The sequence below is a fragment of the Hyperolius riggenbachi genome, chromosome 5, assembly GCF_040937935.1.
Source record: "Hyperolius riggenbachi isolate aHypRig1 chromosome 5, aHypRig1.pri, whole genome shotgun sequence".
NCBI lineage: Eukaryota > Metazoa > Chordata > Amphibia > Anura > Hyperoliidae > Hyperolius > Hyperolius riggenbachi.
This window is the reverse complement of record NC_090650.1, coordinates 362,958,589-362,984,825: the sequence shown is the minus strand read 5'-3', so window position 1 is coordinate 362,984,825 and position 26,237 is coordinate 362,958,589. Positions and strand designations below refer to the sequence as shown.

The following is a 26,237-nucleotide window of genomic DNA, read 5'->3' as shown; positions in this document are numbered from 1 at the left end:
GAAAGAGACAGTGTCGCTGTACAATGTTACGCTGAAAGAGACAGTGTCGCTGTACAATGTTACGCTGAAAGAGACAGTGTCGCTGTACAATGTTACGCTGAAAGAGACAGTGTCGCTGTACAATGTTACGCTGAAAGAGACAGTGTCGCTGTACAATGTTACGCTGAAAGAGACAGTGTCGCTGTACAATGTCACACTGAAAGAGACAGTTTTGCTGTACAATGTTACGCTGAAAGAGACAGTGTCGCTGTACAATGTACACTGAAAGAGACAGTGTCGCTGTACAATGTTACGCTGAAAGAGACAGTGTCGCTGTACAATGTTACGCTGAAAGAGACAGTGTCGATGTACAATGTTACTCTGAAAGAGACAGTGTCGCTGTACAATGTTAAGCTGAAAGAGACAGTGTCGCTGTACAGTGTTAAGCTGAAAGAGACAGTGTCGATGTACAATGTCACACTGAAAGAGACAGTGTCGCTGTACAATGTCAAGTTGAAACAGAGTCACTATACAATACAAGCTGAAAGAGACCGAGTCACTACACAATGACCACCATCCAGCAGGCTCAGTGGTGGTCAAAGAGCAAAGCTATAATTTGACCGATAAGCCATTTACATTGACATATAAAGAATCACAAGGATGAAGTTAAACGCTGGTTAGTCTTATGCCTGAGTTATTGCTTCTCCAGAATCTTTAGTGTAACTATTTATGCATTAATTTCATTAACTGAAGCAACTGTGTAATTTACTCTTTAATGTTTAACATGAAGTCAATACATATGATCTGTTCTTCTTTGAGTCCAGCAAATACACGAAATTTAGAGGTAAATACACCCTGAAAAACAAAATGTAAACTTTTAACAAGATGGGAGAAAAGAATTCATGCAAATAGGTAAAAAAAATGCAGCAAATTTTCACATTGACCTTGCCTTAGTTATCACGGTTTATAATAAATGGAATGTGTGTCAACTTGATTGTGCAGCGAAAAACAGAGATTGGCCAGATTTCTACTCATTTATATAGGAAGGACACTGCCACCAATGCTTTACTGAGGGCAGATAACTTCCACCCGGTGCAAACGGTCAAAGGCATCCCAGTGGGCCAATATTTGGGAATTAAGTGTAACTGTTCAGAAGATACAATGTTTCGTGGAGAGGCGCAACTTTTAAAGTCGCGCTTTAAAGAAAGGGGATATCCGGAAGGCAGCCTCAAAAAAGCTTACAAAAGAGCCGATGCAAGTACTAGGTCCTCCCTTTTGTCCAGAAGATCGCGTTTGAACGATGACAGGGATCATACGATTAGGTTTTGTACTACATTTTCAGCACAACACAGACAATTCACACATATGGAGAAACACTGACACATACTCACTAATGATGCCAAATTGAGCACAATAGTCCCTAAAAAAAACCTATTTTCTTTCCGACAGGCACTCTCCCTATGGGATCACTTGGTAGACAGTCATTTTGTGGATCCCAAGCTATCTTCTAGACATTGTAAGGTAACAAGAATGTAAACCTGTGGGGGTTGTACCATGTGTCGTTACATTCAGGTGGGCAGATCTGTTTGGCTTCCGGATGGGAGAGAGTGATCTCTGCCTCATTTTGTTAACTGTGGCACAACCCACGTTGTTTATTTGCTCCTATGCCCTTGTGGTGCATTCTACGTGGGCAAGACTAAACGGGATCTTAGATCAAGAATCTCACAACACATTACTAGTATTAAGAGTCAGAGTTCCACCCACCCCACATCGGTAGCCAGACATTTCAAAACCCACCATGGTGGCAAAACTAATTTACTGTGAGTTATCGGCCTAGACAGGGTTCATTGTTTGATACGGGGAGGGGATATGGATCGCTTGCTTCTTCAAACAGAAGCCAGATGAATTTATGATTTGAATGCTACAAAATCGCCTGGGTTGAATGGAAACACGAGTTTCGCTCGATTCTTGCCAGTATAGTATGCGCATCCCTTGCTCCCCATATGGGGCCGTCTGTGTGTGCCCCTTGTCTCTACCTGCGCCGAGGGGGGGGGGGGGATTCTGGGTCCCCTTGCAGTATTTCCTTTTTAGTCTCTGTTTGGCCCGTATAAATCGTATTGTTAATACATTTATTTCTCGTTTGATATTTTGAGATGGTCACTCTGAGCTATTTACCTGGGATTGATTGTCCTAAATATAAAATGATGATCCTTTATATATTTTGGGCCACTGCTACCTGTCAGAATTGATTCATATATCATGCCTGTTGGTTTGCGATGTGATTTCGAGATTTGTGTTGTTGAATTTCTGCTATTCAATGCAAATGCCTTGCACTGAGTCCCCGCTGCCTCCGGTGCTTGCTCTGTGTTTGTTTTGGCCTTTCCCGCCACCACCCTCGGGCCACCGTGCGGGGGGGGGGGGGCCTGGCAGCCACTCCGGGCGCGCTGTTGGTAGGCGCGTCCATCGTGTCTGCCCGCCCCTCTGCTCGGCTGGCTCGTGGGTGGGGGCAGGAGTGGCCGCATGCAGTGCGGCGATTGGTGGACGCAGGGCACATATGTGATGTACCATTTCTTCGGAGGACATGCCTCCCGAATAGTGATGGGAATTCCGGCTCTTTTCAGAGAATCGGCTCTTCTGAATCAGCTCCCATTAAAGAGCTGGCTCTTACGGCTCTGAATCGGCTCTTCATTAAATATCACTAAACATTACTCAGAATCGGAGTAAAAGCCCCACCCCCGTCTCCATGACAATTCCAGACTGCTTCTCTGACTGGGGCAATCCCTCCTTCTACTGCTCTGCTCCGCCCCATACACTCCTACAAGCTGCAAGAGGAGGACTACATCTCCCAACATGCCTCAGCGCCCTTTATTGCAGAGCAAAGCAGAGCTCTGTGGGGCGGCTAAGCCATCGGCTCTTTCAAAACTGAGAACCGGCTCTTGTCGTTCGCAGCAAAGAGCCGGCTCTTAGAGCCGGCTCGTTCGCGAACGACCCATTACTACCTGAAGAAGCCGGTGGAGTCGGTGTAGTGACAGAATGGGCAGCCCCGCAGATTGGGCGGCCCTGCATGCGCAGTAGGAACCTGCCCCCCATTAAACTGTACAGCCACGTAAAACGGCCTAAATATCTCCGCTTCCGCAGCACATACACTCCCAAAATTTTCAGGGTAGGGAGGAGAGCCCCCGATCTAGCTCTGTGCCGAATTGCAGCCCTCGAGCCCCGCTGGTTCCTGAGACAGATTTGCTGTAATCAGTCTCGGGAACCAGCGGGGCTCGGGGGCTGCAATTCGGCACAGAGCTAGATCGGGGGCTCCCCTCCCTACCCTGAAAATTTCGGGAGTGTAGGAGGTGCAGAAGCGGAGATATTTCAGGAAAATAATATCTAACTTCCTACTGAGCATGCGTGAGACTCAGTGAGGAAGGGAGCTTCCGGGCTGCCCTATCTGATACTACACCGGCAAAATTCCTCCATGCCGGGGCCTTCCCACCACTACCTCCTGCCATGAGCCTCGGGGATAACCTCCCTCTCCCAAGCTGCTGACACAGTAAGAGCCCACCAGGCCACCATCAACAATACCAGTCATTTCAGCTATTCCCTGACCACATGGATGAGTCTGGTTCACACATACATATGTATGTGATCCAAGGTTTGCTGATGCATACAGCGTGGTCGTCTTTCGCCATGTGTAAATTAATGCTGCATAAGATACTAAGCAGGCCTGTCTAAGACTGTACTGATCCTCTATATGCAAGTCTGGCTACAGTGTGAATTTTACATGTGAACTTTACATGTGTTTCTACTTCCAAACTATAATAATCAAGTCTTTTGGCTTGCTGCTATTAGCCTGACATCTGTTGTCTACAGTATATCACTGGTGTATTGAGAGTGCTTTGCTACTAACTTTGCTGAGAATACCTTGCTACAACTAACAGTTTGGATACAGTGGCTTGCAAAAGTAGTCGGCCCCCTTGAAGTTTTCCACATTTTGTCACATTACTACCACAAACATGAATCAATGTTATTGGAATTCCACATGAAAGACCAATACAAAGTGGTGTACACGTGAGAAGTGGAACGAAAATCATACATGATTCCAAACATTTTTTTACAAATCAATAACTGCAAAGTGGGGTGTGCGTAATTATTCAGCCCCCTTTGGTCTGAGTGCAGTCAGTTGCCCATAGACATTGCCTGATGAGTGCTAATGACTAAATAGAGTGCAGCTGTGTGTAATCTAATGTCAGTACAAATACAGCTGCTTTGCGACGGCCTCAGAGGTTGTCCAAGAGAATATTGGGAGCAACAACACCATGAAGTCCAAAGAACACACCAGACAGGTCAGGGATAAAGTTATTAAGAAATTTAAAGCAGGCTTAGGCTACAAAAAGATTTCCAAAGCCTTGAACATCCCACAGAGCACTGTTCAAGAGATCATTCAGAAATGGAAGGAGTATGGCACAACTGCAAACCTACCAAGACAAGGCTTTCCACCTAAATTTACAGGCCGAACAAGGAGAGTGCTGGTCAGAAATGCAGTCAAGAGGCCCATGGTGACTCTGGACGAGCTGCAGAGATCTACAGCTCCAGTGGGGGAATCTGTCCATAGGACAACTATTAGTCGTGCACTGCACAAAGTTGGCCTGTATGGAAAAGTGGCAAGAAGAAAGCCATAGAAGGCAGAAAAGCATAAGAAGTCCCGTTTGCAGTTTGCCACAAGCCATGTGGGGGACACAGCAAACATGTGGAAGAAGGTGCTCTGGTCAGATGAGACCAAAATGGAACTTTTTGGCCAAAATGCAAAACGCTATGTGTGGTGGAAAACTAACACTGCACATCACTCTGAACACACCATCCCCACTGTCAAATATGGTGGTGGCAGCATCATGCTCTGGGGGTGCTTCTCTTCAGCAGGGGCAGGGACAGGGAAGCTGGTCAGAGTTGATAGGAAGATGGATGGAGCCATATACAGGGCAATCTTGGAAGAAAACCTCTTGGAGTCTGCAAAAGACTTGAGACTGGGGTGGAGATTCACCTTCCAGCAAGACAACGACGCTAAAAATAAATCCAGGGTAACAATAGAATGGTTTAAAAGAAAACATATCCATGTGTTAGAATGGCCCAGTCAAAGTCTAGATCTAAATCCAATCGAGAATCTGTGGCAAGATCTGAAAACTGTTCACAAACGCTGTCCATCTAATCTGACTGAGCTGGAGCTGTTTTGCAAAGAAGAATGGGCAAGGTTTTCAGTCTGTAGATGTGCAAAGCTGGTAGAGTTATACCCTAAAAGACTGGCAGGTGTAATTGCAGCAAAAGGTGGTTCTACAAAGTATTGACTCAGGGGGCTGAATAATTACGCACACCCTACTTTGCAGTTATTGATTTGTAAAAAATGTTTGGAATCATGTATGATTTTCATGCCACTTCTCACATGTACACCACTTTGTATTGGTCTTTCACGTGGAATTCCAATAAAATTGATTCATGTTTGTGGCAGTAATGTGACAAAATGTAGAAAACTTCAAGGGGACCGAATACTTTTGCAAGCCACTGTATATGCTTCACTGTGCTAATTGCATTTCTGTTCAGCTTGGGAGTGGAGGAATTACCTTTCATCATCATTTGAAATTGTGTGCCTTGCATCTATACTAGATGAACTGTCTGCTGCTACTTGCATAAGCTTGCTTTGCAGTCAAGAAATATTCACAGAAAGTTTTCTGGATCATAGTTTTTGCTTTTGGTGGCACACTCGTAACCTTGCAACTTCCTGATAGAAATTTGAAGCTTCAATTAGTGTGATTTTTTTCGAGTAGATCATTGTGATCCATTGGGGCTTTTCAAAGGGGTTCCCAGGTTAGTGGGATATCATGTTGGCATGTGATTTTATATGTTTTTAGAGTTTCTCATTAGATGAATAATAAAGTTTTGCATTTTTTCATAATTTTAATTAAATATTTGTGCTCAATCGGGTCATACCCCTGCTATTAATTATCTCAAAAGTTTGTGTTATAAAAAACAGAGATTGTTGGTTCAGTATATTCACAGACATGTGGGAAAGTCCTGGAGCCAGTGTCAAGGCCAACCTACTCTTAATCTTTTATTTGCTGGCTTAATGCAAGTTTGAGCCAAGCCCTTTAGATTTTTACTTTGTATGTATCTGTCCAGCCTCTATGCAAACTTTGTATGCAAATGTATGCATCTTGAAATTCCCACCAAGGTGAAATTTGATTGGTCCATTTTAAGCTGTATACATTTGCATATATAATTTGCAAAAACTTTGCAATTCATTGACTCCTCGCATGTTACATATCAACTTGATTGAGTGGGGTACCATTTCTCTGCAATGTTTCACATGGTGAATGCAATAACACAGGGGGATATTGCTATGGTCATTATTGCTGTTTAAATGCATTCTATGAGGTATGTGGTTGGCAACCTCTTTATCTAACTAGATATGCATCCCATCAAGGGATGGTCCAGGCACCAGTGACACAACCTTCCTTCCTATTCCAGTGTCTAGCTTCATGACTCCAGTGACATCTCTGATCGCATCGCCCACTGGCACAAACATGTGGGAAAAGAGATGTTGCTTGAGCAGGAAAAACTGCAGTGGGGGGGGGGGGGGGGAGGGAGTAGGGGGGGGGGGGGGGGTTGGGTGCTGGAGGTGGAAGGATGATCATTCCTCTGGTGCACACACAGGTGAGTTACCTCTCTGCTCCACTCATCACTCTGCATGTCAGCACACCTTGCTACCTAAAACCTTGTGGAGGGCACATCTGACTATCTAATACCGTGTGGAGGAGACATCTGGCTATCTAATACCATATGGAGGGCACATATGGCTACCTAATACCATGTGGAGGAGACATCTGGCTACCTAATACCATGTGGAGGAGACATCTGGCTACCTAATACCATGTGTAGGACACATCTGGCTACCTACCATGTGGAGGGGACATCTGGCTACCTAATACCATGTGGAGGGGACATCTGGCTACCTAATACCATACGGAGGGGACATCTGGCTACCTAATACCATGTGGAGGAGACATCTGGCTACCTAATACCATGTAGAGGGGACATACGGCTACGTAATACCATGTTAAGGAGACATCTGGCTACCTAATACCATGGAGAGGGGACATCTGGCTACCTAATATCCTGTGGAGGGCACATCTGGCTACCTAATACCATGTAGAGGGGACATCTGGCTACCTAATACCCTGTGAAGGGCACATCTGGCTACCTAATACCATGTGGAGGGGACATCTGGCTACCTAATACCATGTGGAGGGGACATCTGGCTACCTAATACCATGTGGAGGAGACATCTGGCTACCTAATACCATGTAGAGGGGTCATACGGCTACGTAATACCATGTTAAGGAGACATCTGGCTACCTAATACCAAGTGGAGTGGACGTCTGGCTACCTAATACTAAGTGGAGTGGACATCTGGCTACCTAATACCATGTGGAGGGGACATCTGGCTACCTAATACCATGTGGTGGGTACATCTGGCTACTGAATACCACCTAGAGGGGACATCTAGGTACCTAATACCAAGTGGAGGGGACATCTAGCTACCTAATGCCATGTGGAGGGGACATCTGGCTACCCAATACCATGTGGAGGGGATATCTGGCTACCTAATACCATGTGGAGGGGACATCTAGCTACCTAATAACATATGGAGGGGACATCTGGCTACCTAATACCATATGGAGGGCACATCTGGCTACCTAATACCATGTGGAGGGGACATCTGACTACCTAATAATATGTGGAGGGCACATCTGGCTACCTAATACCATTTGGAGGGGACATCTGGCTACCTAATACCATGTGGAGGGCACATCTGGCTACCTAATACCATGTGGAGGGCACATCTGGCTACCTAATACCATGTGGAGGGCCCATCTGGGTACCTAATACCAATTGGAGGGCACATCTGGCTACCTAATACCATGTGAAGGGGACATCTTGCTATCTAATACTACGTGTAGGGCACATCTGGCTACCTAATACCATGTGGAGGGCACATCTGGCTTCCTAATACTCTTTAGGGAGCCATGAATGGTTTCCTAATACTGCTAGCTGGAGGACTCACAGGACAACTTATACTGCTAAAACTGGAAGGCTGGGGGCACATCTTACTACCGAATACTGATATCTGTGGGTGCATGGCTACTTAGTTTCTGTATCTGGGGCCATGTGGCTACTTAAGTATCTATGTATGCCCCCTGGTAAAATAATTAATTTTTGTATTTCGGGGCACGTGGTTACTTAAAGAGGAACCTTACTAAAATATTAAGGTAATCCATAAACAGGGCAATTACTTTTTCATATCCTTTATTGGCACCTCAGTCTTCATTTCTTGGCCATAGTATAAAACATATTCTAAAGTCATGACTATACCATGTGGAGGAGACATCTGGCTATCTAAATACCATGTAGAGGAGACATCTGGCTACCTAAAACGATGTGGAGGATACAACTGGCTAGTGGCTACCTAATACCATGTGGACCATGTGGAGGATACATCTGGCTACCTAATACCATGTGGAGGAGACATCTGGCTATCTAATATCATGTAGAGTGGACATCTGGCTACCTAATACCATGTGGAGAATACATCTGGCTACCTAATACCATGTAGAGGGGACATCTGGCTACCTAATACCATGAAGAGGTGACATCTGGCTACCTAATACCCTGTGGAGGGCACATCTGGCTACCTAATACCATGTGGAGGAGACATCTGGCTACCTAATACCATGTAGAGGGGACATACAGCTACATAATACCATGTGGAGGAAACATCTGGCTACCTAATACCAAGTGGAGTGGACGTCTGGCTACCTAATACCAAGTGGAGTGGACATCTGGCTACCTAATACCATGTGGAGGGGACATCTGGCTTCCTAATACCATGTGGTAGGTACATCTGGCTACTGAATACCATGTAGAGGGGACATCTGGCTACATAATACCACGTAGAGGGGACATCTGGCTACGTAATACCAAGTGGAGGGGACATCTGGCTACCTAATACCATGTGGAGGGGATATCTGGCTACCTAATACCATATGGAGGGGATATCTGGCTACCTAATACCATATGGAGGGGACATCTGGCTACCTAGTACCATATGGGGGGGACATCTGGCTACCTAATACCATATGGAGGGGACATCTGGCTACCTAATGCCATGTGGAGGGCACATCTGGCTAACTAATACCATGTGTAGGGCACATCTGGCTTCCTAATACTCTTTAGGGAGCCATGAATGGCTTTCTAATACTGCTAACTGGAGGACTCACAGGACATCCCATCTCTTAAAATCTCATGACAAACCTAATGAAATGGGCGATAAGACAAAATATGCAAGCATATAAGCACAGTGTCAGAATACCTTTACATCTGGAAGCCTTGGAAAGTGTTCCCTTTTGAAAAGCTTAATTGTCTCTGCAGAAAAAAAAACCAATAATCATCACTTAAGGAAGTTAGCACAATGTATACAGGGCAGTATTCAGTTCTCTGGCCACAGCTGTTGATAAAGTAGAACTCCAGTCAAAAATGAAAACCCTTCAGCATACCTCCCAACATTTTGAAATGAGAAAGTGGGACACTTAGGCCACACCCCTGACAAACCCCCAACCATACCCCTGACACACCCCTAGTTATGCATACATTTTATATGATTTTTTTTTAAATTAAACCTTCAATGGTCCTTTAAATAAAAAAAAAAAAAATTAGCCAATGTACCCTGCCCGGGGGTGGGGAGAAGGGTGAGGGTGCCCATGGGTGAAGAGGCAAAAAAAAGATTGAGGCGAAAGACGCGTGGATGCGCTGTGTGGGATGCGGGTCCGGCATAATATTCTCCCTCCGAATGTGTCCCCCAGTGCCCCCCTGTTTGTAGAGTTAAGTGCGCAGCGGAGCGGCCTGTCTTACCATTCATTCTCGCATACGGGCATCTGGCTCTTCTCTGCTTCCTGTGACATCACAGGAAGTAGAGTGAAGCCAGATGCCCGTACGCGAGAATGAATGGTAAGACAGCCCGCTCCGCTGCGCACTTACCTCTGCAAACAGGGGGACACTAGGGGGCACATTCGGAGGGAGGGAGAATATTAGGCCGGAACCGCATCCCACACACCGCATCCGCGTGGCTGGCGCCTCGATCATTTTTTTTCCACATCTTAACCCCCCAGCCAGCCAGGACACTGGAGGGGGGGTCATAACAGGACAGTGGGAGAGACCCTTCCCCCCCCCCCCTTCCCAAATTGGGACAGTCCCGCAGTATTTGGGACAGTTGGGGGGCATGCTTCAGTAGACAGTGCACTTGTATATATAAGTATACATATGCTAGAGTTTGTAATCCAGCATTGGATTATAATTTTGTCTGTGTTTTGTGTTTCCTGTCTATCTTACTTGAAATTCTGAAATAACTGACTTATGGTAGCTTCCAGGCCCAGGGCCAGATTTACCATAAAGCACTATAAGCATGTGCCTAACAATGCCCGATAATGAAAAGGCGGCTCACTCCTCTCCCAGAGTGCCTCCCTTCCTCCTTCCCTATGCAGAGTCCTGAGCAGAGTTTAAATGAGAGGTTGTTCACCCTGGTCTCGGAATTTCACTGACGAGATTTCCCTTCAGTCGGGGGCAACTTAATACTGAGGGTACCTATGGCTACCTAATGCTGAGGGACACCTGTAGCTACCTATTATGAGCAAGGGAAGTAAGGGAGAAGTGACAGCTGGACCAGCCAGCACATGTGCAGAGCGGTTTAGCCAGAGTTTGTAGGTTCATGGTGGGAGAAGTCTAGGGTGCCAGGACAGCTGTGCCTATAGGCTTCTGTGATGTAAATTCCAGGACTGCTTCCAGCACTCAGAGACTAAAGGTGAGCGAGGCTTGCAATGCAGTAACAGGTGACGGCGGAGGGTGGTGAAACAGCTATGTGACACGGACCATTACATGATGACCCATGTTATAAATGCTATTGTTTTTCAATAATAAGATTTCATTATTCCAAAGTAGCGTAGAAAATATATATACAGTTACAAAGATAGGTATCAAGTTTGGCAGGGAGAGACAAATACATTGTGTGCTCAGTCTAGTCTAAAGGAGTACTGTAGGGGGTCAGGGGGAAAATGAGTTGAACTTACCTAGGGCTTCTAACGGTCCCCTGCAGACATCCTGTGCCCGTGCAGCCACTCACCGATGCTTTGGTCCCTGCCTCCGGTTCACTTCTGGAATTCCCGACCTTAAAGTTGGAAAACCACTGCACCTGCGCGGCTGCGCCCTTGCTCCTACTGACGTCACCAGGAGTGTATTGCGCAGGCCCAGTACGGTCCGCGCCTGCATAGTACGCTCCTGGTGACGAGGACACGGCTGCGCAGGTGCACTGTTTTCCAGCTTTAAAGTTGGAAATTTAAGAAGTGAACAGGAGGCAGAGACCAGAGCATCGGTGACTAGCTGCGCGGGCATAGGAGGTCTGCGGGGGACCATTAGAAGCCCCAGGTAAGATCCGCTCATTTTTCCCCGACCCCCCACAGTAGTCCTTTAACACTATATTACAATACAAGATGGCAATGTATCTCACAATCACCCTTCCAGAGACCACTACTGCTTCATCATTGTTAAGTTTGTGAGTACCCAACCCCTGAAGAAGTCAGATGGGGGGAGGGAAATGGAAAGGGACAGAGAAAAAAAAGTGAGAGGGGGTGGGGGGGGGGGGGGAGAGAAGAACAGGATAAAAAATAAAGTTAATTCAACTCTGGACTTCTGTGTTCTTTTGCAAATGAGCACACACAAGGGGGGCTAAGGTTGGTCACCTGGCCCGTGCAGTTATCTTACGTACCTGTTATATGCGCCATAAAATCATCTCAGAAATGAAAGGACAAATGAAGTGAGAATAATATGGAGGCTGCCATATTTATTTCCTTTTAAACAGTACCAGTTGCCTGAAATCCAGACAATCTATTTTGCTGCAGTAGTGTCAGAATAACACCAGAAACAAAGGCGCATGCGCGGCGATTCTAAGATGGCCGCTTAAGCTCCGAGCTCCTGCCCACATCCCTGCCATATCAGGCCGCACACCGCTCCTCTTCCGCTTAAACAGCGCGGCCGCAACGGGTCCACACAGCGGAAACTCCTGGGCACAGATGGCCGCAAAAAGTAACCTCAAGGCAGCCTCACAAACCGGCTCCATGGACCGGTATGTCCGCACCTCCGCGATCCAAGATGGCGCCGACCGCGCTCCGGACACAGAGACGCTCCAACCCACACAACCTCAGCAGCAGCTCACACAGCAGCCTGGCGTGGGTCCCCCGGCCTCAGACCTCACACCGCTCACCGCTGCCATGCTGGACTCAGCCCTAGACAGGCATTACCGAGTCATACATGACTCCCTTCAGCAGATGATCTTCACAGCAGTGAAGGACCTCAGAGGTGACTTTTCCACTCTGGCAGAGCGCACTAACTCCCTGGAAACAAAAATGGAGGCCATGTCCTTTAAACAACAGGACATTGAGGACGAACAGCGCTTAATCCAAAATGACCTTAAATCAATAAGAGATACCCAGGAGGACTTCGAAAACAGGGAAAGACGCCAAAACATACGCATAAAAGGTATGTCTATGTCTATCACCTCTGATAAACTTCTTCCTCATCTCCTGGAACTTTATAAATCATTAGTGCCCGAGCTACCTGACGAAATGTGGAGAATGGACAGAGCCCATCGCTCCCTGGGTGAGAGACGAACCTCAGCACAGAGACCTAAAGATGTTATAATTAGACTCCACTATTATGAATCAAAAGAGGCCCTTCTGAGAGCGATCCGTAACACCTCTACAGTTTCTTTTAAAGGGGACGAACTCTCTATATACAATGACTTATCCCTTATTACTCTGGCCAAAAGAAGAGCCTTCAGGCCCATCACCCAGCTGTTGAGAGATGCCAAAATTCAGTACCAATGGGGCTTCCCCTTTCGCTTATCTGTAAACAGGAATGGCGCACGCTTTACAGTCTCAGAAATGGACAATGCACCAATGTTTCTTAAACAACTAGGCCTTCGTCTTCCTCCTACTCTCAGCACTCAGCAGAGCCTGCCCTCTTCGCCAAGTTCCCCCCCAAGGAAGATCCGCCACATGGCAGACAGATCCAGAGGCCACCTACGCAGTCTCACCTTTCCAGACCCATCGGAGGATATGGAAGCCTTACCTACCTGATATACCTACACCAATCATGACTCTACATGGCCATAGCTCCAGACCTGGTCTTCACGCAAATATGTTTTTTCTATCATATCCTCTCTCTCTCATAATGTGAATTGATATGCTTGTCTTGAAGATAGATGTTATGTTATGTTCATGTTCAGGTTGTGTTCCCAATTTAACTCCGGTCTCAACCATAATGTTGACCCCGATCATTTTCCTATTTTTTTGGCAGAGGAGATTTGGGCGGCCCTCTTGGCTCGCCCGCATGTACCTCCGGAGGACTGCCGCTTGGCCCCATGGTTTTTCCCGGGGACCAAGTTACCTTTTTAGGCAGTTCTCACTTTTGCAGCTCTTTAGAGTTGCTCCACAATGTTACCACATAAATTGCAGTGGTTACCTTTTTGTTATTGTTCATCAGATGCTGTCTTATACAACTTACCCCTTCTGGTTTCTCGCTATTCTTACACCTATTGTCTTTTTCTCTACCTACTGGCCACTACTGATACTCTCTGTCCTTAAATATGTGCATATCTACAGCATAGATAATGGTTAATCTATACACACTTAACACCAAGGGCCTGAATATCCCACAAAAAAGGTCATCTCTATTAAGAGATATCAGGAAACTCGACTCTGACATGGTCTTCCTTCAAGAGACCCATTTGACCTCTAATGACTCCATAAGACTCACTAACAAATTTTATCCCTCTGCATACCTGGCCTCAGGCCCAAAAAAACGTGCTGGCGTAGCTATCCTGTGCAAAAAAGATTTACCCATACAGATAGATAAAACCATCAGTGACCCTCAAGGTCACTTCCTGATACTGGTGGGAGCTTTGGCAGGAAAACCAATCACGATAGCCAATCTATATGCCCCCACATCCCATCAAATTGCTTTCCTTACTACCTTTTTGGCAAAGCTTAATAAGGTAATGAAAGGGACTCTTATCTTAGGAGGTGACTTCAACTTGGCCTTCTCATCTACAAAAGACAGGAGCACCCCATCCTCCTCTTCCTCCCAGGCATCTCATGACAGAAACTCACGTAAATTTAGGGTCCTTCTAAGGAGATATAGGCTCCTAGACCTATGGCGCATAGCCAACCCCACGAGTGTTGAGTACACCTTCTTCTCCCCCCCCATGCCTCTCATTCCAGAATAGATTACTTCTTCACCAATGCCCCTACTCTACCGATACTTATCTCCTCAAATATCATCCCAACTGCATGGTCAGACCACCAAGCGGTAACAGCAGAACTCGACTGGTTATCCTCCCCCCATAAACCTATGCACTGGAGATTGAATGAGTCACTTTTCAGAGATAAAACTTTAATTTCTAAATGCTGTGAAGAATTAAAATCATTCTTTGATATAAACATAGATTCAGTTCCGTCCCTTGGCTTAGTTTGGGAATCCCATAAAGCTTTTATAAGAGGCTTCTTCATTGCAGAAAGCTCCAAACGTAAGCGTTTTTCCTCTGAGAAGCTGACTCATCTCAATGCTTCTCTTGCTAAGGCATACTCCATATACAAATTACAGCCCACACAGGTCCACTTTTCTGACATTCAACGCATAAAATTAGACATTAGGTCCCTTCAATCATCTCAGCTAGAGAAAAGCTTAAAATGGACAAGACAGTTATTTTTTGAAAGGGGCAACAAACCTCATACCATATTGGCCCGAAAGCTAAACCCCAGGGGATCATATCAGGCCGTCCACTCCTTAAAAGACCAACAGGGCACTCTTCATCATGACCCCTCCCGGATAGCTCAAATCTTTACATCTTTTTACGAGCAACTGTACAACTTACCAGACCCTTCCTCCTCTCTAAATTACGACTCAAGGGTCCTATCCTTCCTCACTCAGCTAAACCTTCCAAAACTCACAGAACAAGAACGCCTATCTCTTAATACCCCCATAACAACTGAAGAGGTCTTAGAAATACTTAAAGCCCTTCCATCGTCCAAGTCACCAGGACCAGACGGCCTTCCCTACTCCTATTACAAAAACTTCAGCTCTATTCTTACTCCTCACCTGGTAAATTTAGCAAATAAGATTATGGAAGGGGAAACCCCCCCTCCTTCCTTATTAGCATCCCTGCTTACTGTCCTCCCAAAGGATGGTAAAGACCCCCATTTACCCCAAAGCTATCGCCCTATCTCCCTTCTCAACTCAGACCTGAAGATCATCACTAAAACCTTAGCCAATCGCCTCAATCCTATTCTTATCAGACTTATTGATAATGATCAAGTGGGCTTCATTATGGGTAGACAAGCAGGGGACAATACCCGCCGAGCTATTAATCTTATATCCATAATGAATAGATCCAACAACCCTTCTCTGCTTCTTAGTTTAGATGCAGAGAAGGCTTTTGACCGTCTCAATTGGCCTTTCCTCTTCCATGTTCTAAACCACCAAGGCTTTTCAGGTCCATTTCTCTCCATGATAAAATTTCTATATTCATCCCCTTCAGCTTCGATTAAATTGCCCTTTGCTCCCCTATCCCCTTTCCCGATCCATAATGGCACTAGACAGGGCTGCCCTCTCTCCCCCTTACTATTTGCTCTGAGCATCGAGCCCCTGGCTTCAGCTATAAGACAAAATACAGATATCACAGGAATCTTATTTGGTAAACGAGAATATAAAATATCCCTCTTTGCAGACGACATACTCCTTACCCTCACTAATCCCCTCACTACACTCCCAATCCTACATGATACCCTGAGAATGTTTGAATCCCTGTCTGGATTCAAACTTAACCAGGACAAAACGGAGGCCCTGCCTATTAAAATTCCCTCTCAGTTACTTACAATAATACAGTCATCTTTCCCCTATAGATGGCAAACCCACTCACTAAAATATCTAGGTATCCATTTAACTCCTACATATAGTACACTTTACAAACGCAACTTCCCTTCTCTTATCCAAAAAATATTACAAGACCTCCACAAATGGACGGCCTATAAGATCTCCTGGTTAGGTCGCATCTACGCCCTCAAAATGAATATACTCCCACGTCTCCTATATCTGTTTGAGACCCTCCCAGTCCAGGTCCCTGCCCACCAGTTATCATCCCTGCAATCAGCCTTCTTCTCATTTATTTGGAATCATAAACGATCTCGAATTTCAAGATCTGTTCTCCTCTCTCCTAGGGATCAGGGGGGTCTAGGGGTACCTCATCTTAGGTATTATTATCAAGCTTCATATCTGCGCCAACTCCCTGAATGGACAAGCTTGAAGGTCTTCACCAAATGGGGTCTTATCGAGGCCTCTAGCATTCTCCCCATGTCCCTCGCATCTCTCCTATGGTCTCACCCTCAACCTAGGACCAATGAACAACAATTGCTTCCTACCATTAAATTTACGCTCAATATTTGGAAAAATACCAGCCACTCCGCCAAGTTGAAGTCATCTCCTTCACCTCTATGCCCAATTTTGGGCAATCCCCATTTCCCCCCAGGGCTATCAAACTCCTTTATGAATAGGTGGTTTAACCTGGGTTACTTTAACCTCAGCGATTGGCTCAATCCACTAACGGGCAAAGCATATGGCAAACCCCATCTAGAGGAAAAAATTACTTTCACATCCCAACTTCTATTGCAATATAACCAGATCTCCCATTTTCTGCAAACTCTCCTGAAAAAATCACCTCCTACTCTATCTCCCTTTGAACGAATTTGTAAACAGCCTGGCCACCAAAAGGGCCTGATATCTCAGATTTACGCTCTGCTACATACAAAATCAGGAACATGGTCACCTGATCACATCTATATGCATAAATGGGCCAGTTCCCTCTCAACCCCCATTCCCCTAGAAGACTGGTCTGAGATATGGACCAATGCTAGACATTCATCTCAATGTATTCAGATTCGAGAAAATATCTATAAGATCCTCTTCCACTGGTATCTAACACCAGCCAAATTAGCAAAGATCTACCCAGGCTCATCGGATCTTTGCTGGAGAGGGTGCAATAATAAAGGAACCACAGAACATATTTTTTGGTTCTGCCCCCTGATCTCCAATCTATGGTCCACAGTTCGGGATCTAATCAAAACATCAATGGATATTACAGTTCCCTTAGATCCTGTGCATATGATTCTGGGCAAACCTTTGAAAAAAGTTCCCAAACACTCCAACCGTCTAATTACTCATATACTAACTGCTACTAGACTAACTATTGCGTCCAATTGGAAAAAATTAGCACCCCCTGATATATCAGAAGTCATTCATAAAATTAACTGGACAAAAAATATGGAACAACTCACAGCATCACTGAGAGATACGGAATTAAATTTCCACAAAATTTGGGATTCATGGCCCTATTCCTCTCCTATTTACCATCCACCTTAGACGATACACAGCCCAGGCCCTTGGTAACACCCATACAACTCCTCTATGAAGCATAGGTCAGAGTAGTATCAGAGTGGCCCCACTTTTCTATATACCTCTATGTAGATACAATTGTCTTTTCTTCTTTTCTCCTCTTTCCTTTTTCGAGTTTTGACGCTTACACAATTAAATCTGCATCCAACCCCTTGTGTTGGCAATGTGATACTCTCTACTCTCCACAGCGAAAACTTAAACTACAATCAACATCACATCTGAAAACGCTCTTCTATGAGCTAAGACTTTTGCCTCCTTAGGACTTATTTGGTTTATTCATGTTTTCACTTAAATAAGATTCTTACCAAGACTCTTCCACGTTCGCAGTTTACCTCTGTTGCACTATTTTCTACTGGTTGGATATTTGTAACATTGTCAAAATGTGGACAAATTGTAATACAGTGAAATCAGTATTTTTGAAAATAAAACAAGTATAACAAAAAAGAATAACACCAGAAACAAGCACGTGGCTAATCTTGTCAGATCTGACAATAATGTCAGAAAAAACTGATTTGTATATGCTTGTTCAGAGGCTATGGCTAAAAGTTTTAGAGGCAGAGGATCCGCAGGACAGCCAGGCAACAGGTATTGCTTACAGGATACCAGAGCCCAAATGAAGTTGAGAAACGGGGGAGCAAGCATGGATGGTGAAGTGTCCTGATGCTCACCGCTCCTCCGTTCTCGTTTCTGCCCCCTCCGGTACCTGTAATTGCCCTCCGGTCCTGTCTTCCGGTTGGCTTGGTCACGCCTTAGCTGGGCAGGCTGCACACATACTACAGCACGCAACCGCGGCCGGGAGCACTCTGCACACGTGCTTGACGTCACGATCCGGGACTATGCTGACCGGAAGACAGAGCCGGAGGGCAATTACAGGTATCGGAGGGGGCAGAAAGGAGAATGGGGGGGAGAGGTGAGCATCAGGACAGCTCACCATATATGCCTGCCCCAACCCCCCGTTTCTTATCCTTTAAAAGGAATTAAATATGGCAGCCTCCATAGCCCCTCTTGTTACAGCTGTCTTTTAAATTCTGAGCCGTTTCTGCCTCTCTAAAGTCCGCCGAAACTGCCCATCTATTTACACATTTCTCTTGGTTTCTTTGTGCTAAAAGCATCGGCTTATCCATTCTCATAAAATCATTTATTTTGGTAAGTTTGTGCTTTAGGGGCTATTTGTTGTTTTCCATTTTCTAGTGATTAAGGTCCTGGCTGCTATAAAGATGAACCTGAAATTGATTTTTCGGATAGATAATATAGAGCCTGGGATAGCTGATAAATGGCCTATTTCAGGGTTAGGTGCTATCTCCTTTACATACAAGGCCTTGTGGAGTTCAAAGTCTTCATTCCAAAAGGCCTGGATGAGTGGACAACCCCACCAAATGTGAAGGTAACTACCCTCATCATTCTCACATCTCCAACAAGTTGAGGATGTTTCTGGATAGTAGCTATGAATTCTGATTGGGTCTCTATACCAGCGTTAGAACATTTTGTAGTTTTTTTTCAAATAGTATCTAACGGAGGAAGATATTAAACAAAATAATAAAGTTTGTTTCCTAGATTTCAGAAGACAACAGTCTTTGCAGATGATTGTTCCATTTACCAGTGGGTATGGACAAGTTTCTATCAGTGTTGATAGATATGAGGGTCCCATATATCTTAGAGAAGGTGTGTTCAACTCTTTTAGTCTGCACACATAAGTGATCTCTGTAGGGAGGTTTTAGGTTTTAAAGAGCTATAGAACTTATTTAACTGCAATCTAGTCAGGAAGTTTGGTTTGTAGTTGGGTATTTGGTTAGGGCAGTCTAGTTTTTTTTTACCACTTTGGAGAAAAACATATTGCCTTAGTTAAGGCCAATGGAGTCTGCTTTGTCCCAGAACTGAAGGTGCTCCAATCCCACTATGGAAGTATGCATTGTCTAGTAGAGGGGTAAGTTGGCTGGGGATAGTAGACAAATCATTTGATAGGTATAATCAATACCAGAGAGATGAGGCTCTGATCACCCAGAAAGGGATCATATCACCTGGCTGAAATTTAGGCTTGTGCGCCCAGAGAAGAATCTGAGGGCCCGATTGCACTAAAGCGATCAGCGGGTTATTCCGGCTAATCGCTGAAGCGTTAGCGCTTTTTTTAAAGTGGCAGCGCATTATTAACCCTATGGCAGTGATCTCACTGCCGCAGTTGTTGGCACCAATCATGGGTGATTTGCGATTAGCGCCAATTGACAAATGAGTAGTGTGGTGTATATATTGGGGTGCTTATGAAGTAAGGATAATATTTTCATTTTCCTGTCTGCTATGTACTTCAGATGCGTATGTATGGGTGGTCATCTGGCTTTGGGGAAGCTGTACTTGTCTGTATGACAGTGTGGAATACAATTATCCTCAGTTCATCTGGGGGCAGGGAGCTAATTAGAAGCCCCATTGTCCCATTATACAAATCCAGACAGAGTCAGGGAACTTCAAAGGCTAACAAAAAACTCTAGAATTTACATCTGGCAAGCCTGCTGGAAGGTGGAGGAAGCCTTCATCAATTGTCACCTGGAGGGGGGGGGGGGGGGAAGACCTTTTTGATGATCTGAAAACTGAGACAAGGAAAGGTTTGAAGTGGCATATCACAGGAAAGGATATGACGCGCGTTATGTATGGACTAGACCTGTGGAAATTGAATTATTGGTGGAGTTGAAAAGCCTCCCTTAACAATCTCTTGATGTATAGACATTGTAACCTGGGGAAATTGGGCTAAGGAAGTCTTTTGTTGGGTGTGTGTACTATAGTGGATGTTGGATCTCTGGAAATCCAATTATGACTGAGGATGTAATTAAATCTAGCTTCCCCCCGTCCACACAGGCTTACAGCCTCGAGGCAAATATTTCATTATAAAAACCAGGGGACAGCTACCTCAAATCAGTCCCCTCCTGACGGTAGTGGCAGCCGGTCTCCTGGCCCAAGCTAGTGGACTCCTGGTCAAAGCCAGAACTGTGTCCGTCCACAAAAGTCCAAGATTCTTCTATCTGGATCCCTGTATTTGGTAAGCAAATCGCTTTTGTATGTATCTTTGTAACTCTTAATTTTGTAACTTTTTTACTTTGTTTTTTGTAATCTTTTGTATATATTCTGTTCTGCATTGTTCCATGTTTTTCTGGAATATTAAATTATTATTTAATAAGCTTGACTTCTGCCGTACTAAACTAACACTCATAGCCTAGAGGAGACTGCAGTGTAGCTGTGTATAAGTCCGTGCCTAATTGTATGCTTGAGCAACACTACCATATGAAGTTGTAATTGCATTGTGTGTGGGGGGCGTTTGTCATACGTTGGCCTAAAGCGTGCAGCTGACCCAACGTACGAAACGCCAGTGCGAGTAGCTAACAGTATAGTTCGGAACGACTGTTAGTGGTTTTGCTGCACGACAGTGTAACTTGCATTACAAGTCAGTGTCTGATTGTGCTGTGTTACTGTACAACTGTACTGTGTGTGTGGGTGCGTGGCGTTCTCGTATTCGGCCTAAGCGCAAAGCTGACCCAAATACGAAAACGCAGATTGCGTGTTTAGCCCTTGGCAGCTGAGGGGTCGTGTATAGCAATGCTAGTGGTGGCAGTGGGAAGTGTTTGAGGTGTTCCAGCCTTGCTTGTAGCTTAAATAAGGCTGTTCCCCGCTTAATCTGGTCAAACCCGCAGTCGGGAACCGTATACGCAGGCGTGCCGCGGGCCGGTTCCTGACATAATTGGCTGGCAGTGGTGGGATCGTTTAGTACATTAGTACGCAGTTTAGCTCGCTATTCTGAGTACTAAAGGCTGGAAGCTTGCTAGAAGCAACTAGCTTACAGAAGTCTACTTAGTGCAGAACCTATATACGTTTTTTTTTGTTTAAAGATACACACTTGGTATTTGCTTTCCCTCCCCCTTTTTTCTTTTTATTTTTTGCAACACGATGGCTCAGAAAGCATTCAGCTATGCAAGGCAAAACAAAGAGATACTACTCAACCTGTGTGAGCACAAAGGCATCGAGACGGTGAGCGGCCAGACTAAGGAGCAGTTAGTTCGTGCGCTCGAGGAGCATGATGAGGCAGAGCGAGCCCGTGCTTCAACGTCAGCGGATGCAGCTCACGACACGCCAGAGGAGAAATCGCTCCAGCCACAGAATGCGAGTGGAGATGATGTCCTGGATGATCCACCGAACACGGAGATGACATCTCTGGAAGCCGACCTACAGCTACTAGGTTCGGCTGAGCCCGAACTGCGCCTAAAGCTGATTCTGGAACATCGGCAAGCAGAAAGGGAAATACGACAAGCCCAGAGGGAACAAGCTACCCAGCGACTCCAGGCCGAGAGGGAAAGACAGCAGGCCGAGAGGGAACAAGCTGCCCAGCGACTCCAGGCCGAGAGGGAAAGTGCTGAACGGCAACACCAGCTGGAGCTGGCTAAACTTCAGCAGCAGAACCGGTCTGCTGGACCCGCAGAACGCGAAGGTGAGCGAGTCCACAGAATCCCCCTGGATAAGTTCCCCGCTATGGACAAGGACTCTGACATAGACACTTTCCTACAGGGGTTTGAAAGGACTTGTCGGCAGTATGGGGTGCCCCGTGAGCAGTGGGCAAGATACCTCACACCAGGGCTGAGAGGCAAGGCCCTGGAGGAGTTTGTGAGTTTCCCCCCGGAGGAAGGAACTGACTTTGAGGCAATTAAGAAAGCCATTATTGCGCGATACCACCTCACGCCAGAGGTGTATCGCAAACGTTTCAGGACAGTGCAGCGAGGTCCTAATGACAGTTACCTGGATCATGCTTGCAACCTGCGCACTGCCTTCCAGCAGTGGTTAAAAGGACTGTCGGTTGAAACCTTTGATGCCCTGCAGGAACTGATAATAAAATACCAGTTCCTTCACACTTGTCCTGTTAGGGTCCGGCAGTTTGTACGGGACCGAGAGCCGAAGACCGTGGATGAGGCCGCGAAAGTTGCTGATGCCTACACGTCCAATCGAGCATCTGATTTTCGGAGGACTACGGCGCCCAGCTGGAAGGGAGAAAAGACTGCGAGACCTTCTCCTCTGAGCACCCAGCGAAGCCAAGTCCCGCAGCCACCTGGAGGTAGAACAGCCACCGTTGACACTCGGAGATGTTTTGCCTGTAACAAACCAGGTCACATCAGTGCTACGTGCCCAGAAAAGAAGAAGGAAGCCCCAAACTCTGGCGGGGCCCGGAATGCGTTGTGTGCCACCAGGAATGCAGGTAGCTATGCAGAGAATCTGCAACCTGTCACGGTTGGGGATACAGTTACCACCGGTCTGAGAGACACTGGAGCAGAGGTAACTCTAGTGCACCCCCAGCTTGTTAACCCCGAGGAGTACATTCCTGGCAAGACTATGGCTGTCAAAGGAGTTGGGGGTGTCACCCCCGCCATACCCACCGCCTTGGTCCACCTGGAATGGGGGGCCGGCAGCGGAATGAAATAAGTGGGGGTAACGGATGCCATCCCCACGAACATTTTGTTGGGTACTGACCTGGGACGGTTAGTGGCCCGGTATGAGCCTACTCCAAACCCTGTGGAGCCTGCATCCCCAGCAGAAGTTCAGGACTCTTGCAAGGTACTGTGTGATAATGCTGTGCAAGTGGGGAGTGCTGGCGAGGCCCCAGGGGCTACGGACTATGTGCTAGGAGCCAGTGCTAGTGAGTCTCCAGTGCCCAGGCCTGGAGGGGGACACGTTGTTACCATGCATGCAGATAATGTTGATGTAATATGTGATGTGTTGCATAATGACATGTGTACAGTGAACGCTCCATCAGCTGCAGTGGTGACCCGCAGTGCTCACCGGGCTGCAGCAGACGAATTGTCCACTGAAGGGGCTGACGTCACTGGGTCGGGCTCTTCCACTTCACAGCCTGGCTCTGAGGACCCAGAGGCCTCTCAGTTTGCCACCTCCCTGGCGCCTGTGGCCGACAGCACTGAGTTCTCCGGGGCTGTACGGCTTGATAGCAGCCTGGAAGAGCTCAGGGGTCGGGCGGACAGGGCACCGGTGGAGGGCGACAGAGTGAGGGTGTACTGGGAGCAAGGCAGACTGTACAGAGAGGTTATTCCCTCTGAGCCGTCTGAAGTGGAGGAGGCAGACCGGCAGTTGATTGTTCCCCACAGGTACAGGGAGCAGCTATTAAGAATAGCACATGAGGTGCCCCTGGCTGGTCACTTGGGGATCCGCAAGACCAAATCCCGTCTTGCCCACAATTTTTATTGGCCCCCACATGGGGACAGATATTGCCGATTTTTGCCGGTCTTGTGTCGCATGTCAGCGGGTCGGCAAATCAGGTGACACAGACAAAGCCCCGCTGAGGCCCTTGCCCATCATAGAGGAGCCCTTCCAAAGGGTTGCGGTTGACATCATTGGGCCTCTAGCAATACCCAGCAGCACAGGGAAACGTTTCATTCTTACGGTGGTAGATTATGCCACTCGCTACCCTGAAGCTGTAGCCCTGAGCTCCATACGGGCAGACAAGGTTGCGGACGCATTGGTGCGCATTTTCTCACGGGTCGGTTTTCCCCGCGAAATGCTCACCGATCACGGCCCGCAATTCATGTTGCGCCTAATGGAATGCCTTTGTAAGCAAATGCAGGTAGAACACATCATGGCCAGCCCTTACCACCCCCAGACAAATGGGTTATGTGAGCGGTTCAATGGTACTCTGAAACAGATGCTAAGGGTGTTTGTTGAATCGCAAGGGAGAGACTGGGAGCGATACCTGCCCCACTTACTGTTTGCTTATCGTGAGGTGCCCCAGGCATCCACCGGGTTCTCGCCCTTTGAGCTCTTATATGGGAGGAGGGTACTTGGGCCCCTCGATCTCATTCGAGAGGTCTGGGAGGGGCAGGATATGGGTCCTGGGGTCTCCATAGTGGAATACGTTCTAAAGTTCCGGGAAAAGATGGACACCCTGGTGGGGTTAGTGTGAGAGAATCTTACTCAAGCCCAGGCCACCCAGAAGCAGTGGTATGACCGCGGGGCTAGGGAGAGAGTTTATGAGGTAGGTCGCAAGGTATGGGTCCTAAACCCGATGCGACAGAATAAGCTGCAGGCCGCTTGGGATGGGCCCTATACCATACAGAGGAAGATTAGTGATGTGACCTATGTGGTCGCGCTGGATGACCGAGGTAAGCAGCTGAAAACGTACCATGTCAATATGTTAAAGGAACATCATGATAGAACCGCTTGCGCTCTCCCTGTCTGCAGTTTGCTACCGGACGGTGAAGCAGAGGCCCTGGTTGACATCCTGGCCTCCACCCAGGAAACCGACTCTGTTACCGAGGTGCAGATCAATCCGGAGTTGACAGCAGAGCAGCAGGCTGGGCTATCTGATGTGCTGACCCTTTACCGTGGTACCTTTACAGCCCGCCCTGGTCTGACCAGCCTGGCTGTACACCATGTTGACACCGGAAATAACAAGCCGGTTAGACAGTCAGCCTATAGAGTCTCCCCTGAGGTTCAGGCCCACATCAGCAAGGAGATTGAGGAAAAGCTGCCACTAGGGGTAATCCAACGGTCGCACAGCGCATGGGCATCACCTGTAGTGCTAGTACCCAAACGGGACCAGACCACTCGGTTCTGTGTAGATTATCGAAAACTAAATTTGATAACTGCGTCAGATGCTTACCCAATGCCGAGGGTCGACGAATTGTTAGATAAGCTAGCTGGCGCGCAATATCTAACAATCGTGGATTTGAGTCGGGGATACTGGCAGGTCCCTCTAACAGCTGAGGCACGGGAGAGGTCTGCCTTTATCACCCCCTCAGGTCTGTTTGAATTTAATGTAATGCCTTTCGGAATGAAAAACGCCACGGCCACCTTCCAAAGGGTTGTAAATGGTCTCCTGGAAGGTTTGGAACACTGCGCTGTCGCCTACCTAGATGACATCGCCGTGTTTAGCGCCAACTGGAACGACCACTTAGCGCAGCTGTCACAGGTTTTGGGGCGCATCACTGCGGCAGGGCTAACAGTCAAGCCTAGCAAGTGTTAGATAGGCATGAAACAGGTACAGTACCTGGGACATGTGGTGGGGGGGGGAGAGCTTCGTCCAGATACTGGGAAGGTAGATGCCATTGTGTCCTGGCCCCTCCCCCCACACGAAGAAGCAGATTCAGTCCTTCTTAGGGACTGCGGGGTACTATAGAAAGTTTGTCCCCAACTACAGTGCCCTCGCCAAGCCATTGACAGACCTCACAAAAAAGAAGTTGCCCAAGCAGATTCTCTGGACACCAGAATGTGAACAGTCATTCACAGCTCTGAAGAGGGCCCTAGCTAGCCCTCCCGTGTTGCAAACGCCAGACTTCAGCCGACGGTTTGTAGTCCAGACGTACGCCTCAGCCTTTGGCCTAGGTGCTGTGTTAAGCCAGGTAAACCAAACTGGGGAAGAACATCCGATTCTGTACTTAAGTCGGAAGCTGCTACCCCGGGAGGTAGCTTACGCCACCATAGAGAAGGAGTGCTTGGCAATTGTATGGGCCCTACAAAAGCTGCAGCACTATCTCTACGGTCGTGTATTCACAGTCGTAACCGACCACAACCCGCTTAGTTGGTTACATCGGGTTTCTGGGGACAATGGAAAACTGCTGAGATGGAGCTTAGTTCTCCAACAATATAGCTTCACCATTCAACATAGGAAGGGGAGCAATCATGAGAATGTG

At 46.8% G+C, this 26,237-nt stretch overlaps 1 protein-coding gene across 1 annotated transcript in view; it reads right to left on the bottom strand.

The window, feature by feature from the left end:
• Nucleotides 1–733: 733 nt before the first annotated feature.
• The window catches only part of LY96 (lymphocyte antigen 96), a 45,236-nt gene continuing 19,732 nt past the window's right edge, over nt 734–26,237 (bottom strand). Inside the window, exons 4-5 of the mRNA XM_068234827.1 lie at nt 9,389–9,441; nt 734–834 (exon numbers count right to left, since the gene is read on the bottom strand). Coding sequence (XP_068090928.1) covers nt 745–834; nt 9,389–9,441 — 143 coding nt within the window. The 3' untranslated portion in view covers nt 734–744. The remainder of the gene's footprint in view (nt 835–9,388; nt 9,442–26,237) is intronic.